The 17,697-nt window shown below is 39.1% G+C and overlaps 2 protein-coding genes across 2 annotated transcripts in view; both read left to right on the plus strand.

Moving 5' to 3' along the window:
* tars3 (threonyl-tRNA synthetase 3) overlaps positions 1 to 9,742 on the plus strand; it is a 10,973-nt gene extending 1,231 nt beyond the window's left edge. Inside the window, exons 2-19 of the mRNA XM_086071916.1 lie at positions 123 to 206; positions 583 to 770; positions 856 to 979; positions 1,149 to 1,273; positions 1,366 to 1,483; positions 2,086 to 2,150; positions 2,232 to 2,310; positions 2,395 to 2,541; positions 3,373 to 3,471; positions 5,696 to 5,862; positions 5,946 to 6,108; positions 6,335 to 6,472; positions 7,050 to 7,127; positions 7,202 to 7,302; positions 8,073 to 8,177; positions 8,299 to 8,371; positions 8,458 to 8,572; positions 9,340 to 9,742. Coding sequence (XP_085928042.1) covers positions 123 to 206; positions 583 to 770; positions 856 to 979; positions 1,149 to 1,273; positions 1,366 to 1,483; positions 2,086 to 2,150; positions 2,232 to 2,310; positions 2,395 to 2,541; positions 3,373 to 3,471; positions 5,696 to 5,862; positions 5,946 to 6,108; positions 6,335 to 6,472; positions 7,050 to 7,127; positions 7,202 to 7,302; positions 8,073 to 8,177; positions 8,299 to 8,371; positions 8,458 to 8,572; positions 9,340 to 9,488 — 2,118 coding nt within the window. The 3' untranslated portion in view covers positions 9,489 to 9,742. The remainder of the gene's footprint in view (positions 1 to 122; positions 207 to 582; positions 771 to 855; positions 980 to 1,148; positions 1,274 to 1,365; positions 1,484 to 2,085; positions 2,151 to 2,231; positions 2,311 to 2,394; positions 2,542 to 3,372; positions 3,472 to 5,695; positions 5,863 to 5,945; positions 6,109 to 6,334; positions 6,473 to 7,049; positions 7,128 to 7,201; positions 7,303 to 8,072; positions 8,178 to 8,298; positions 8,372 to 8,457; positions 8,573 to 9,339) is intronic.
* An 885-nt stretch (positions 9,743 to 10,627) lies between these two features.
* tm2d3 (TM2 domain containing 3) lies at positions 10,628 to 16,393 on the plus strand. Its single transcript, XM_086070427.1, has 6 exons — positions 10,628 to 10,773; positions 11,030 to 11,131; positions 11,495 to 11,658; positions 11,752 to 11,926; positions 13,905 to 13,980; positions 14,679 to 16,393. The coding sequence occupies exons 1-6, from the start codon at positions 10,674 to 10,676 to the stop codon at positions 14,842 to 14,844; spliced, it is 783 nt and encodes a 260-aa protein (XP_085926553.1). The 5' UTR covers positions 10,628 to 10,673; the 3' UTR covers positions 14,845 to 16,393.
* Positions 16,394 to 17,697: the final 1,304 nt, after the last annotated feature.

Consider the following 17,697-nt stretch of genomic DNA (forward strand, 5'->3'; position numbering starts at 1 on the left):
AACAGACTGTGAGGCCAAAGTGTCATGTTATATATGATCCTTGGAGTATTTTGTTTAAGTCACAGTCGTGTAAAAAAAAAGCCTATTTGTCTTTTACAATAATGTAAATCTTTTTCATACAGGTAAGCAGCACTGATGCTAAACAAGGTGACAAAAACAAGGAGAAGAAGCAGACGAAAGGACAATCAGATGGAACCGCGAACGGGGTGATTATTCTGACTTAAAATTCAATATTCTTTACACATTTCAAAAATCTTGCATGAAGACTGTTAATTGTCCACCTGTCCTGGACAGGTCTACCTTCATGATGACAAGCGCTATTACAAAGAAAAAAAGGCAACAAATTACTTTTCTATTTGACAAGGCTATCAGTTCGACATAGTTGCTTGGCACCAACAAGCCACCAGATGGTGCTAAATACTTATTATCAGACATGACTTTGTCCTGAACATAAAAAGTGAATGGGTAAGTTATTACGTGGCTAGGGTAGGCGCCTTCCAAAAATAATTGAATTTGCAAATCGTGAACTTCGACTATGCACTAGCTAGCTGTATTGCTCTTAACAAAGACTTTTTTTGGCAGCTGAAGGTCTGGCCCGCTTTTGTCAATGAGCGCCTCAGCCTCTACGAGGAGCTGAAGAAGGAAAGTGACGCCCTCCAAGCCAAAAGAGCTTCAGACGGTAAGCCCATCATGGTGGAACTGCCCGATGGCCGCCAGGTGACTGGCACGTCCTGGATCACCACTCCGTACCAACTGGCTTGTGACATCAGGTAAATAATGTTGCTGATGGAAAATAAACTGTACTTGGTAAGCACATTGTTTAATTATTTTTTTCTTTTTCTTTTTGGTCTCCAGTCAGGGTCTAGCTGACAACGCAGTGATATCCCGAGTGAACGGGGAACTGTGGGACTTGGACAGACCTCTGGAACGCGACTGTTCGCTGGAGATTTTGCGCTTTGACAATGAGGACGCACAAGCAGTGAGCAAAACAGGCTTTCTATGATTTTAATAAAAAAAGGGGATGACGCCCAAGACGAGACGATTTAGCATCACCCATCGATCTAGTATTCTGGCTTCCACCATACTATATTTTAGGAGCTTAAGGACCTCCAATGAGTAATATACTATACAATTGTTTTTCCTTGCAGGTGTACTGGCACTCCAGCGCTCACATCCTAGGCGAGGCGATGGAGCGCTTCTATGGCGGCTGTTTATGTTACGGACCCCCCATAGAGAACGGTTTCTACTATGACATGTTCCTCGATGGATCAAAGTAAGTTTAACTGCCAATCATTCCATACAGTTTTGTCAAAAAAGGCGACACTAAAAACACAATCATGTCATTCACAAACGTAATTTTTGTAGGAGTGTGTCCAGCGCCGAGTTTGGGGATCTGGAGACCTTGTGCAAGATGGTAGTGAAGGAGAGACAAGCCTTTGAGAGGCTTGAGGTTACCAAGGAGACGCTGCTGAAGATGTTCAAGGTGAGAGAGATGCTGTAAAATAGCAACACTTATGAGAGCCCAGACTACTTTTTAAGGCTTACATGCGTCACCATTTTTTTTTCTCAATTCTCAATTATGAAATACAATGGGGACATACAGTCAATATGTGAGGTATTATAAGAGTGTATTGTTACAGCCTAATTCAAAAATGGAATACATTCATTTTCCTTCTCAAAATTTGTTCAAAAACATACATTACACATCATAAACATTTCAAAAAGTTTTTTTTTAATGTATTTGAACTGGACTCTCATTAAACTATGGAAACATCTAAAGGATGATGAATGGAAAAAGGATGCTTTTGAGCTAATTTTTTATCTTCATGGCAAATGCTGTGAATGCTGTCAAATTGTTTGTTTTAGAATTTTTAAATATATTTACAAAAATCTAAAAACTTTTCATCCTGCAGTTATGGGGTATAGTGTCAACTATTTGGAGGGGAAAAAAATAGGAAAAAGATGAGGCTAATTGTTTCTAGGCATCTGATAATTGTTGCTGACTTTGATCGTAAAAGGGGCAACCGGGCTCAAAATCACCCTGATTCTCAGTATATGTGTAACCCGCATGTTTTTATTTTCCAGTACAACAAATTCAAGTGCCGCATTCTAAATGAGAAGGTCACCACAGCCACGACAACAGTTTACAGGTTTGTTGGTTTAACACAACATTGTGAATATGATGCTTACTACTTACAGTCTTTGTCAAGCTAATCATGGGTTTTGGTTAGGTGTGGGCCCCTTATAGACCTCTGTAGAGGTCCTCATGTGAGGCATACAGGAAAAATCAAGGCCATGAAGATCTACAAGGTGCACTTTAAATTACTTTATGCATTGGTCATTCACATCAATGTTTGCACACAATTAGCATCTAATGTCTCTCTTTGTCGTCAGAACTCTGCCACCTACTGGGAGGGCCGCTCAGACATGGAGACTCTGCAGAGGATCTACGGGATCTCCTTCCCCGACTCCAAGATGCTCAAAGAGTGGGAACGCTTCCAGGAGGAGGCCAAGAATAGGGACCATCGCAAGATTGGCAAAGTGAGTTGGCGTACGCTTGATAGAAAATGTATTAGATACTGCACGACAATGAGCAGTAATAGTTGTATTCATATATTTTGAAAAAAAAATATTTTTTATTTTTTCAACATATTTGTTATTTTTAATATTTTACTGTTTTGGCTTGTTTTTTAAAATTATTATTATTTACATATTACCCATATAATTTTTTTTAATTCATAGTTGTAATCAAAAGATTTTAGAAAGACAATTTTGGCAAATATTTGTTTTCTATTGTATTTTAATTTATTAACCTAACTACATAACAATGACGTGATGGAGATCAATGAAGAAATAAGGGAGACAAAATATAAAATTACTTATTATTATAACAGCAACTCGTGTTCGGTGGTCTCTACTATATGCGGGGGACATTGAGTCGAAGTGGACCATCTGCTGCGCCTCTATTGTTTAAGCGGACGGTGGGAGCTGTGTGTTATTTTAATTAATATTTTAAAACAAAATACAATGGGGTAAAAAAGTATTTGGCCAAATACTTTTCTGCCCCACTGTATATATTGAATGTAGAAGTGCCCCTCGTACCAGCAGGGGTCGCTGTACTCCCTCATTTGACCCCATTTTGAAACCTCTGAAAGTCATCCTAGCTTGCCATTTGGGTCCCCAGCATGGGGTCGCACAGAAGGCAGCGCCTTACTAACAACCGTGTGCTTCCATATTCCCAGCTAGTGTCATCGAGATGCTGTTAAAGCCGCTAGTTGTGTTGTTTTCAATGTCAGCGATGTGGTTTGTGAATATAAAGGGCCAAAATGTCAATAAAAGTTATTATGCTTGTTATAAATGTGCACTTGCCAGGACCAGGAGCTGTTCTTCTTCCATGATCTCAGTCCCGGAAGTTGCTTCTTCCTGCCACGTGGTGCTTACATCTACAACACGCTCATCGAGTATATCAGGGTGAGAAAAGTGGCGTGCAGAACTTTTTGTTTGGTTTATTTCCATCTAATAAAAAAGATACACAGAATTGAAATAATGATTAGTAAATTAAACTCTAAAAATAAAACAGACATGGGTTCTTATTCGTAAATTGACTTTTATTTTGTGTAATCCTAAAAACAGTGAATGGTAATGGCCACCATAATCTTGGAGGAAGTAAAAATAATTTAAAACTGTCACTCCCAAAAAAAAAAAAATGCTAAAACTGTATAGGTTAAGATAATTAAAATTCTGAACATTGAAGATTCAGCTATACTCTTTTCTCAAAACTCACACAACATAGACATTCACTATTTTACCAATATACCACACAAATAAATTAAGTACATAGAGTTTGTTAAAATGTGCATACCTCTCAGTTGAATTCAACAATGGAAACGTTGTGTTTTGTATATTTTGTTTTATACGCAGAAATTGTAATCTCTTTGTAACATGAAGGCCATCTGCAGTTGAGTAAATGAAATCTGCCAGGCCATGACTTGTGACAATACGGCAATCAGTCCCTTTCACCCCACCACTATGATCTCAGCCAGCACATGTTGAAACATCTGACACTTTGATTGCAGTGATTGTGTGCAATCTCTAGGGGACGTACAGTAAATGTAAGTACCAAAAAAAACTGTATTAAAGATTAATACATGTGTGGAGGCAGAGAGTTGGCAGAGTTTATTTTTTGAAGAGTGAGAATAATATTTTTGTATTTCCATTATTGGATAGACCAAAGAAACACGCTGATCTGGTTTGTGTTATGAAGTCCATGTACTGAGAGATGTGTACTGTTGTGAATAGTGAGACCGGTTTTCCTGTCGTCGTTCAAGTTGTTGGCCTTTTGATTAAGATAGGCTGCATCCTAATAGTTGAGCAAAGACATACTTTTACTAAATCGACAAATAGATAGCTTTCTGACGTGGAACAGATTTGATCAGATGTCAGTTAGCGGAACATGTCCCGATGACATATTTCTCCTGCTTGACAACTTGACAATTTTCACAGCCCAAATGAGGACACAAGAATGAGGCCAAGAAGGTCTCTCACATTGCTTGAATCGTTAGAGCAAAGCTCGGTCTGTCGTAGTGTGAGAGTGTGTCACTTCCATTTTTATCAGTTCCCCTCCACGACACATGTCATCTCTTGGCAAGCCACCTTCACGCAGCCCTTATTAGCCAATTTCACACGGGGGGGGTGGCTAGGGGGCATTATTAGATGCAGTAAAATGGAGAACAGCAGAAACGCATAAGAATTAAATATCTATTTACTGCATATTGTGCATTTTTAAAATTGACATAAAATACTACTGTAAAAATGAAGTCAACGACAGCAAAAATAGTCAGCATTAATTGAAAGTAGAAAAATGTACACATGTATTCATGGTCTGCTTGAGAATGAAATAAACAGTCAGCAGAGCAGTGACATTACAAAATACAGAATATAGAACTATCATGCGTCCAATAAATACAAATAATGATTATATATGAAGCATCTGGTGTGACCTATAAAATATGTCTGGACCGCAATGATCGCTTTAAACACAACATGGTGGAAATCAAGTGTTACACTTCACACTCTGATCCCATCTTTGCAGAATTTCCTGACCCACAACCTCCTCCTACCTCTGTTTTTTTCAAATACAGAAAATTGCTAGAAGGACTTTGCCACTCTACAGCAATCACGGCTCACCTGTTTTCTCAGTTTGGTCATGTGACGTTCGCAAGCTGAGACGTGATTGGTCGTTACCTGAGCCCTGGGCAACTGTGATGTCAGGTGACAGCAAGTGACAAAATGGCCGCCCCCTGAGATGGATAAAAACGGGTGGATTTTGCTCCTTAATTCATATTCCACAAATGCGATATTAATCAGAATACCGTGTTTAGAGTAGTGGGTCTGCACATAACGTATTATTGTAAAGAACATATTTGGATTGACTTCCCCCTTCAAGTGCACAAATGAGTCAGGGTGCCCTTATGTGCGCGTGACCACGAATTATTGCAAACAAACTAGTTCATTGCACAACATTTCATATTCTTGAAACGTGCTTTTTTTTTTTCACGTTGACATTGTCAAGAACTAAAGTGGCTCAGTAAGGGTCAAAAACTGCCCAATACTGGATGGAGTTGTTATTTTTATATGTATACATATATATATATATATTTATATATATATATATATTGGTGTGTTTCTCACTTAGGATGAGTACTGGAGAAGAGGCTTCCAGGAAGTGGCCTCTCCCAATATTTATAACAGCAAGCTGTGGGAGACGTCGGGCCACTGGCAGCACTACAGCGAAAACATGTTCTCCTTCCCCGTGGAGGGTGACACCTTCGCACTCAAACCCATGAACTGCCCTGGACACTGGTTAGACCACCTCTTTGTTGCTTCCCTTCATTAATTAATTATTATTATATATTTTTTTTCTCTGGTATGTTCTCGCACTCCAGTTTGATGTACAGCCATAGACCTCGCTCGTGGAGGGAGCTTCCAGTCAGGCTGGCTGACTTCGGGGTCCTCCACCGTAACGAGTTATCCGGAACGCTCACCGGCTTGACCAGAGTGCGACGTTTCCAGCAGGACGATGCTCACATTTTTTGCACCATGGAACAGGTATTGTATATGAGTCTAACACATTATTAGGGCCCTGAGCACTTTCTGATGAATTAATCGACTCACTGATTATCCAATTGGAATGTAGCGAATGTATTATATATTTTTGTTTTATTATTTTTGATTAGGTAGTTATTTGCCTGCTATTAAACCATTTGCCACAAAATGTTATAATGTGGCATCATTTGTACTCACTTTGACTCATTTCCAATGTTTTCTCCTCCAGATAGAGTCTGAGATGAAGGGCTGCCTGGACTTCCTGCGCAGTGTTTACAGCATATTTGGCTTCTCCTTCCAGCTTCACCTCTCCACCCGCCCGGAGAAGTACCTGGGTGACATTGCTGTGTGGAACCAAGCTGAGAAGGTTTCCATCAATGCTCAGGGTCTAAAGTGTCATGCCTTCTTATTCATATTTTTTTGTTAGGGAGTATTTTGGTATTGCACAGAGTTCCCTGCTCATTAGCTACGTCTACTCTATAAACAACTACAGTGAAACTCTGACTAGCTGATGTCATGTTTGTTACCTCATTTGCAACGGCATCACGCCAATGTGAATATAAATGCAGCATAAAAACAACTTCAACATGACTTCCGGTTGAATTTCAACAGCCTCTCTGCAACAAAGCATTAAAAATATTTTGGTGTTTCTATAGCACAATAGTTCTCACTGTTCAAACTGCTTTATAAATAAAGATGAGTTTAGTAAAAAAAAAGAAAAAGAAAAGAAAACCAAATATTGATGTAGTTTCTAAAAATAAAATAAAAAGATTAATTATTATATGTGCACGTTTCTAAATGTGTTAGTGAGTGAACACGTAATTTAGCGACCGCTATTTGGATTAGCCTGTCAATCCAACAAAATTATAATTGCGGTGATTGTTGCTTCTTAGTGGTTTTCTTTTTATACCTTTAAATTTGTAACACCGACTCGTGTTTTCCAGCAATTGGAGAACAGCCTCAATGAGTTTGGAGAGCCTTGGAAACTCAACCCAGGAGATGGCGCTTTTTACGGACCCAAGGTCAGCTCATTCACAAGTCGTACAGTATAAATCAGTGTGGAATGTACACGCTAACACTTTATGCGCTGTTATAGATTGACATTACGATCAAAGACGCCATTGGGCGTTACCACCAGTGTGCAACCATTCAACTGGACTTCCAGCTTCCCATCCGCTTCGACCTGACCTTTGTGGGGTGAGACGATTGATCCAAACACTGACACAGTGCACAGGCTCTGATTTACTGACTGTGCACTAAAGATGATCTTTTAATCCACTCGCATAACAAGTTTTACAGACATGTATAGCATAAATTACAAATTGATTCATTTGTTATAAGTGACTCAATGACTGACCAATTCAATGAACGAACGTGTCATGTGACGGAGCGAGTAACATTCTGACTCACTAATTGACTTAATCACTGGCCAACTAACTCAGATTCTGACTCAATAATTGACTAGTTCACTGAATAAATGACTGATTAGCAGGCTGGCTGACTGACTCACCGACTTATGACTGAGTGAATTAATGACCAACTTAATGTTTGTCCGACTGAGTGATTAAATAATGGACTCAATTACTGTCTGAATGATTAATAAATGACTGATTAATTGACCTCGTGATTTTGTTACTCAGTGATTGATTCATTTTATTCAAGTTATTACCTCACGGACTTGATTGTCAACTCATTCATTGGCCAATTAAATAAAAGACTCAGACTTGTCAAGGACTGACTGACTCAATGACCGAATGACTGACTATCATTTATTGATACCCAGAGGGGAAATCCAAAAGAGCTCAATGATTGAAGAAATGGTTTTGATTGATTTTGTGACTGATTTAGAAACAGACTGACTCAGTTTCCCAATAACTGCCTGAATGACTGACCACCCTCACTTTCTTGCCAACTCACAATAATAACAACAATACAGGTACTTTTTTATTTTGTTATCTTTCCCACAGGAAGGATGGCGACGACAAAGCTCGTCCGGTTATCATCCACCGTGCCATCTTGGGCTCTGTGGAGCGAATGATTGCAATTCTGACAGAAAACTATGCTGGGAAATGGTGAGTGGCTTTCTTGTAACTGTAAATAAATAAATTAATAACAACAACAACACTAATACTCCCACAACATGAACATTTCAATCATGTTAACACTTTTTATGATATTAATCCCTCCCACCAGGCCTCTGTGGCTCTCTCCAAGGCAGGTGATGGTAGTGCCTGTCAACCCATCCTGTGAGGAATATGCCAAGGAGGTGAGTCACCAATCAGTCTTAACCACAACTAAAAGTATCTTGATGATGTCATATACATCATATGGGCCCCATTTCTTGCCTCTTAGGTCTGTAAGCAGTTCACAGATGCAGGCATGATGGCTGACGCTGACCTGGATTCTGGGTGCCTTTTAAACAAAAAAATCCGTAACGCTCAACTGGCCCAATATAATTTCATTCTGGGTAAGGACTTTTTGTTACTTTTGCGGTCATCATTGTATTCCTGTCTGTGTATAATGTATATTTTGCTCATGTTATAATAGGCTAAGGCTAAATTGTCATGCTGAATATTGACTGTTTATATTCAGCTACAATCATTTCTGGACTATAAGGTGCACCTGAATATAAGCCGTGCTAGCTAAATTTGGGGAATACTCAAGTTTGTTACACATATAAGCCGCACCCGACTGTAAGCCTCAGGTGTTTTAATGTTACCGCACCGGGTTCCAGCTACTTTCTTTTCCATAATGAGGGTGCAAATGGTCTCGCTCTCGTTCTGTCTCTTCTACTGTATTTGGGCTCACTTGGTTTGTTTTGCTATGCCTGTCGCTCTTGCGCTTCTTTATAGTGCGCCCCCTATAAGCCACACCTTTGTATTAGCCGCAGAGTCAATTGCACGTGAAAAAAGGAGCAGCTTATAGTCCAGAAATTACTGTAATTATTGTCAGTTTTTGCTTTACTTTTTTAGTATAGTTCCACATACATTCCGCAAATCTTAGCATTAAACAATTATGTAGACAAACTGTTCACGTCACTTGTTCATGTTGCTTGTTTTCACTGAGTTTTAAACTCTATTAGACTCAACAGTTGGACATTTTTTCCCACTGAGTTCTGTGCTGGCTAGCACCCATAAGTGACAAATTCACTGACACCAAGCGGGGGCCATGTGCTAGGGGAGCTAGCTGTGTCACTTGGCATGAACCGGTGTTGGCCTTGTCATGCTTTTGCAGTGGTCGGCGAGAAGGAGAAGACGACGAGTGGCGTCAACGTGCGCACCAGGGATAACAAAGTCCACGGCGAAGTCTCAGTGGCCGAGGCGCTTGCCCGGCTGAGCCTCCTCAAGCAAGCCCGCTGTCAAAATGCAGAAGAGGAGTTCTGATGGAAAAGGCTGACGAGCTATCCGGGATGTCTGAGTACCTAAGTCTTCTGCGGATGACGATACAAATGCTGAAAAATGTCTCACATAAAGGTGGTGCCGGGAACGTGTCGTTAAAGGTGCAAAATGTCACTGTGATTGATCAGAGGATGTTGGTGGTTTAAATAAATGTGTGTCAATTGCCATTATGAAGACTGATGATGTAACTGCCGTCTGTCTCTTCTTGGGAGGGAAATAAATCAAAATGTTGAAGTGCAGCTTGTTTTTGTTTTTCTACAACAACAAAAATGATTGTCAACACCAGTGTTGGGGAAAGTATCACTCAGCCTTTACGATATCAATGCTCGTAATATTTACATTATGTCGCTTTCATTTTGGCTTTCAGTAAGGCTTTCGCCTTGCAACTCTTCACCAAAGCTCGGATGTGAAGAAGATGGTATATTGTCACATGTAGGGCCTACCAAACAGCCAGTAACTGCCAAAAATGATTGCACCTTCTTGATGCTTTCTGTCTCTTGACAGTTTTTCTGACTAGTTTTCTTCTCATCTCAGCCATTTTGGAGGGACAGCAAGTTCTTGGTAATGTGGCTATCCCCTGTTCCACGGTATATTAATGCCGTCTCTTGATACCTTTGAGCAATGATATCTCTGATGGTGTGGAAGCTCTCTGCAAACCAATCAATAATTGTGCTCTAAGGATGTGATGACAAAAATTACTACTTGTTAGTTTATATGCACTCATTATCACAAGTTGCTTACTTAAAAAACAATCTTTATTTTTGTCAATCAAGTTACACGCATTGTAGGTCACAGTAATGATTTACAATTTTAGCATTTATTCCCTTGTTCTTTTTCTGGGGGATGGGGGGTCATATAAACATGGCATTTGACAAGTGGTGACAGAAAAGCGATGTGCATCCATCCATTTTCTAAACTTTCTGATCTTATCCTCACGAGAGGGAACAAATATTTATGCTATAAAATAATACTCGATTAGTAGGCCCTAAGTATATTTTTCAACACTATCAATCTAAAACTGATCATTGTGGGGGGGAAATAAATCATACACTGCTGTTGTACCTAATGTAGCCATAGAGGGCAATAATGCGCCTCACCTCACCAAGGGCTACAAGCAAGCAACCAATGAGGAAAAAGTAGGACGCAACAAGGAAGACAAGCAAGCGACAAATGGCTTGTCAACAGTGGCGACCTGACCGGGGGCGATTACTCAAAAGCTACGGAATTGGACTCCTTTTGTGTACGGACCTATTTTTACAGTGTGTCAATGGTACGCTCTTTTTGTGGTTACTGGGGATGTTTAAAAGGTACCTTTAACGGTGTCGTACATACATAGCACTTAGCCTTTTGCTAGCGGGTCAGGCTAAACACTCAAAACGGATAGTTAGCAGTGCCGCTTGTCCACAAAATGTCGCATTTCACATATTAAGTTGCTGTTTTGTGATGTTTATTTCAATTCAAGCATTTATTAGCATTAAGAGATGCGCTGTAACCGCCATGAGTGACACTTGTGTTTGCCCGTCAAGGATACCTGAGCTCGCCGCACGTCGGCCAGGAGCCTCCGTACACCAGAGATGCCCAGCACGGCCCGGTCATCACCAGCCCGGTGGTGCCCTCTGCAGCCTCGGGTAACGTCTTTATTCATTCACGTACTACGCGGTATGGTCTTCCGTTTATAAGATGCGGTCCTTCGTGTTCGAGGCATTGGTGATTCAGGGTAAAATTGTCGTTGGGGTTCGATCCCCGGCCAATGCATGAAATTGAGATGAGGGACGATTATTTTCTTTTTGAATTGCATTTTTTTGGGACGTAGAGTAATTTGAGATACAAGTGCTAGATGAATGCAGCGAACTCAAATCATCTCACAATACTCAGCGGTTTGGCAGTTAATGAACAACACTTAGACCCAAATTACGCTGAGGCAGCGACTGCCATATAAAATAAGATGCTGGAACAAATATTCGTTTTTACATTCTTGTTTTTAATTGCAGCTTTTCCCGCTGATAATGAGGAGTACTACGCCTCCAAATGTCCCAGTGGGGGACTGTGCACTCGTTTGCCAGCTGATTGCATGCAATGCAATTACCAGCACAATTGCACCTACGGAAAAATGGCCTCCTTCTCCTGTAAAACCAAAAAGGGCGTTCACTGTGTTGTGAGTCTTATTTTTCTCTTTCACTGAGTCATCATTCTTTAATGTGGTGCTTCTTGTGTGTCACCCCTGAAATTCATTTTCTGTTTTGCTCAGGGAGAGTCGGGCCTACAGCAAAGCAACTTCTCTCTTTCCATCACTTGTCAGTTCTGCTGGCAGCTGGACCCGATGCAGTACCGCTGCTCCAACTCCACCAGCTGCATGACTGTGGCCTGCCCCCGGCAGCGCTACAACGCCACCTGTGACGTCTTGGAACACGTGCAATGTTTAGGTACGCTTCTTCAAAAGCCTCCTTGCAACACTCTTTGGTTTGTGTTCTGCTTTTCTAGTAGCTTATTTTTGTGTTACAGTCATGTTTTTACATGTAAATGCAGAGCATACATTAGATTTTTATCTATGGAAATGCTTTAGAGTGTTTGAAATACCTGATATTTAATGGACAAAAAAAGTTACATTAATATTATTTTGTTGTTGTGATTTTATTTTTAATTGTTTAAAATAAAAACACATCTAAATATATTTTATAAAATAAATATATTTTAAAAAGCTGCAATTTTTAAGGTTGGAAAGCCATGGAATTACAATTAAAAAAAACTAATGTATCTAGAAGAAAATAAATAAATTTAATTAAATTGTTTCTTAGTGAAAAAATATCTCATTTTATGACAATAAAATTGTAATTTAATGACAGTCGTGAAAAGTCTGACATATTTTACAAGAATAAAGATAAGTATTTGTAATTTTACCAAGGGAAAAAAATCGTACTAATTTTACTAGAACAGTTATATTAGGATAAAAAAAAATCCAATACAATACAAACAACCAGTAACCGACCCATGCCTGGTGTAAAGAGATGGAATTTTGCAATTATTTGCAATGCTAGAGAAAAAATGTTACAAAAACCGTGGTTATTTGTAACATGATGGTTAATTTTGTGAGAAAAAAGTCGTAACTTGTAGGGCTGATTATGGATTTTTTTTAAATTGGGATTCCCCCCCAAAAAATTGCGATTGCGATATCATAACGATACATTTTTTTAAGGTCCCTTTCAATGAATTTTTTACCCAATAAAAAGTTAATTATAATAAACATTATCAGATATATTATAGATTACAGGACCTTAACATAAAGGTAAATGAAGCCATTATATCACAGTTTTTTTATACTACAATTACAGTTATAGTTACAATTTACCACTTCAACATATCCAACTTTTCATGGCATGTAAACACTGCACTTTTTAAACAATGTATTTATCAATAAATAAATTCAATATACATATTTAAAAAAATAAAACTTAGTGATCTCCAGTCAGTAAACTCACATATGCTAAAGTGTAGGCAAAGTAAAATTTGAGTTGATTAAAAAAAAAAAACACTAGCATTTTGTAGCAATCGTTGTGAGTGGGTAGCGGGTTGCGTAGTTTCCTATGGTCTGAAGGGTTCGTGAACGCAACACAAAGTTTTGGTAAGGTAAGCGTGTTGTGTTCTGGCGTGGTTATGGCCGACAGTTGCTTGCAAATTGTCATTAAAGAGTTGTTGTTTGTTTGCCGCTCGGCCTGATTAGTTCACCAACGCTACAATACATGTACATTAAAAGAGGCGGCGGCTCCTTAACGACGATGAGTAATGACGAGCAATAATGATTTCGTCCGCCCTAATTTTCATTCATAAAATCGGACGACACAACATATGGCCACATACAGACACATTTAACCTCAAAATATAGGACAACTCAAATTTATTAGCCGCTGCCGCACACTTGCGTGTGCACTCAAGTTTACAAAACTCGTGACACTACGGCAGCCGAAAAGTCATAACTCACAACGATGAAGGGTTGTTTTAAAACCAAGATCAAACCAATTAAACATGTTAGACACTCGTCTCGAGGTCTCGTGAGACAAAAAAAACCTCACCAAAATAACATGCACTTATGGCGCCAGGTTTTAGTTACAGCGGTGACGTTCCTGCTTTCTCTCCTTCCGCTACGTTTCAATGGGCATTTAAATCGCAGCCTTTCTCGATTACGTAATCACGTTTTATCAAACCGCAATTTAATTGCAAATGCAATTCATTGTTCAGCCCTAGTAACTAGTTTAAGAAAACAAGAACTGAATTATAAAAATCATATTTTCCTTGAAGTTATTCTCCATTTGTCATTGTGAGAATACCTTGATTGTTTTTAAGAATGTATCATAACACATAATATAACCTGTTATGTTACTTATCCTCACATTTGTTTATTTGTAGGTAAAAGGCGTTTTCAGAAGCGTTTGTATTGCAACTGGACTGGAGGATACAAGTGGTCCACGGCGTTGGCGCTCAGGTAAAACCAAAGCTGACAAAAGGCTTTATATTTCCTTTATTGGCCAACTCATTTGAAGTTGCTTATAGTTGTTAGAGACAATTTCCTGTTCTTTATCGTCATCTGACTCTTATTACCTCAAAGTATGCCTGACACGCAATACTTTTGTAATTACCATGTTAGAGGTTATATGAGAGAGAGAGAAAAGCCACTGTGCCGGCATCTTCAGTTAAGTCAACTATGTGCATCTTATCAGTAGCCAATGCACTAAAGCCCAACCAATTTATTGGCCATTACTTCTTCTTCTTTTTAAATACACATGAACATATTACAACATAAGACAACAATAATGTCGTTCAAACATTCCCAATAAAAAAATTGCTGAATTATTTCTCTCTGTTGCAAAATTAAACAAATATTGATTCACAAAATATTTTTGAAACAGTCAAATGTTCTGCCTGTAATTGATGTCTTTATTTTTGTGTTAAGAGACCAAAAAACAAGTTATTTTATTCATTATCTATTTTTTAGTAGACTATCGGAATTTTATAATAATAATAATAATAATAATAAACAAAAAAATCAGTTGGGTCCTAGAAAGCACAAACAAAAAGCTTTTTTCATTACATAGTGATATTTTCCACAGAAAAAAAAATACTGCATACGTAAGAAGCTGATGTGTGTGTTTTTTTTTTTTTTTTGTATCTACTCTTGCGTAGCATCACGCTGGGTGGTTTTGGGGCGGACCGCTTTTACCTGGGCCAGTGGAGAGAGGGTCTGGGCAAGCTGTTCAGCTTCGGAGGACTGGGCATTTGGACTTTGATAGACGTGCTTCTCATCGCTGTGGGTTACGTGGGCCCGGCGGACGGTTCTCTCTACATCTGAAAAAACAAACCAAAATCCAAAATCAAATGTTGAGGATGTTTGAGGCACGCCTTCTGCTCCAAGGACTGATGATCTCCCGACACCACGTTCTTAGCGCCGTCCCAGCATTCCCATCTGCTAACACGCAGGAAGTGTGTTTTCCTGCCTCACACCCGAAAACGAAACAGAGTGGCTCAAACCTAATCAGTCTCCTCGGGTGCGAGCGTGCAGATGGAGTGCTGTATCACCACCAGGAACCGGCAATTACCTCCTGGCGGGATCTCGCTCCTTGAAGGAAGCAGCCAAGACGGTCTCCAAGCTGCATTGGCTGGTTTTCTTTCACCGTGCGCAAAGTGGATATAATTGAGGTTTGATGGAGATTGCAATTCGGTGACACGCTGCGGGGGGAAAATGAATCACAAATGCAAAACGTTACCTCCTGCCACCCAGTAATTTACACTATTGTAATAAAACGATCATTTCAGCAAAAGGCTGGTTAATGTTAGGGCCTGCCTGTAAAAACTGATATTTTCGTAACTGTTTTTGCGCTGTCACTTTTCCTGTATGAACAGCAATGATAGCGGATGGCGGTATGAAGCCATGCAGGAGATTTTTCCGGATTCGGAGGTAGGATCAGTCGTAATTGTCAGAATATTACCCCAAGTTATGTTGTTGTAGTAAATCTTGAGGCCCCTTTCACACTGCCGATTTAAAAACTGGTATTTTATCAGCATTTTTCATATAAACGACACCGACGCAGAATAGTAATGGGAAGTCGACCAAGCCATTTTCTGGCTTGGGAGGTAGTATCAGAAGTTGAGGCCACAGCTGTAAGAAAATTAACCCAAAGATGCAGTGGTGTAACATCATGCTGAGAGGCCCCTGGAACTAGAATGGACCTCCACCAAGGCTTGTTTTTAAGACCTTTCTAATGCAATGCCTGTGAAAACCGTTTGAGTATTCTGTATTAATGACATTAACCTGACTAAGGGGTGTAAAATCATCTAAGCAATTTCCTGTCTTTGGGGAGAGAGGCAGAGGTTATTCGACTGTGCCGGGACCAGCGTACAGAGTTTCAAACACCTGCCGCTTACCCAGGATGCTGTCTAGCTACGTGTGATCTTTCCCGCATTGCGATAATGAATCACTTTTGCAGGATTTTGCGTGTAAGCCAAACCTGGAGAAGCAGACTTCTGTTACGACTTTGACAGGGATCTCTGCATGAAAGGGGTTTTCATTTGGATATGTATTTTGCAAAGAAAGTGACTGTGACTTGACTCTATTCTTGCGTTATCACTTTGATGCAATGTGGCCACAACTATCATTTCATACTGCGTGTGTGTATCACCTCTGTGTCACACTTTCTATGTTGCACATTAGCAACTGATAGGATCATAGGATTTAACAGGAAGTGACATCATAAGCAAGTTTTCCAGCCTACTCTTACTGCAGGACCTTTTGCAAATGTGTTCAATGAATGTTCGTGTGTATTTAATTTGTGTTGTAAACACTGTAAATTACATTTTTTGAGTTGTGTAAATAAAATGTATGAAGTCGTTTTTTTGCTTAAGTGGATGACTGGAATTATTTTAAGAATATTCGGGGATGCAAATTGCAAAGTAAGTTTTATGCTAATCAGTATACGAGTCAATATTTGTTTTATTGATACTTGGTGTAAACAGTTCAGAGCAGGACACGCATTGTCATTGAAGGAGATGAGCATAATGGATTATTATTTTTTGTTTGTTGTTTTAGCCACCAATAGGAATTCAGAATTGTATTTTTCAGTCAAGGTCATTATGAGTAATGACACACGTCTGGCAAGTTCAAAACAAAACAACACTGCGTCTTCCAAAAACCTTGTCATGTTGCGTAACACCAAAGAGGGAGAAGGGTGTCAAAAAAAGCGACCTTCCCATTGGCCGCTATGCTCAGGCCATAGTAAGTTCACTCCACCCAAATTCTTGTCCCTCCGACTCATCGCTGTGCTGGCCCCAGGCCAAAGACAACTGCCCCTAAACCCCCACCCTTCCCAAACCGATGCAGTGGTTGGCCAGCTGAACTCAGAGACTTGGAAATGTTTACCTTTACAATATTAGCCCTGTGGTTCCACTGAATGCATGTAAAAATAGTACAGCTGTAAAGGTTAGCCACAAATAAAGGGTTAGGAACACACGTTTACATTTTAGGGGGCATTAGGTACAGGGAGGGGAACAAAATGCCAAAACAAAAGTGCTTCTTTTTTAGTTGTGTAATGCAATTAATGACATTTCAAATCAAACAAATTCCCACCACCACCCTGCAAAACTGCTAGTTAATTCTAATTCATTTATCTCTTAAACGTAATAAAATATATGGAATTTGAATAATTTACAGCCGATTACCCTTTTTTTTTTTTTTTTTTTAATGCAAACTGCTAACAGTATATTCACCAATATGTTCAGGACAATTCTAAAGCTAAACATGTATATTAAATCATAAAAAAATAATATGCCTTGAATGTTTTCTTATTAGGAATGTGGAACATCAATAAACGTTAACAATAATTCAATGATTATTCAACAAAATCCAATAAAATTACCATGTTAAAATTTTGTTTTTTATATAAGCAAATTGAAACCTATATATTTTTTTTACATTTACATACCAATAGTTTTTAAAATTACAAACTCCAGGCAGCAAATTCTGCAGTAATGAAACACTCAAATATTTCAATACATTTAAATGGATTAATTTAGTTATATTGTACATGCGATATTAAGTATATTCTTTTAATTATCCAATAACGTTTTTTCAACAAAATGTATACAATAAAATAAATGCTGGAAGTCAATTATAAATGGAAATGTAGTTGATTACCCAACACTGCAAGCA

The sequence above is a fragment of the Leptonotus elevatus genome, chromosome 3, assembly GCF_054856555.1.
Source record: "Leptonotus elevatus isolate MCC_2025b chromosome 3, RoL_Lele_1.0, whole genome shotgun sequence".
In the NCBI taxonomy this organism is placed as follows: Eukaryota; Metazoa; Chordata; class Actinopteri; order Syngnathiformes; family Syngnathidae; genus Leptonotus; species Leptonotus elevatus.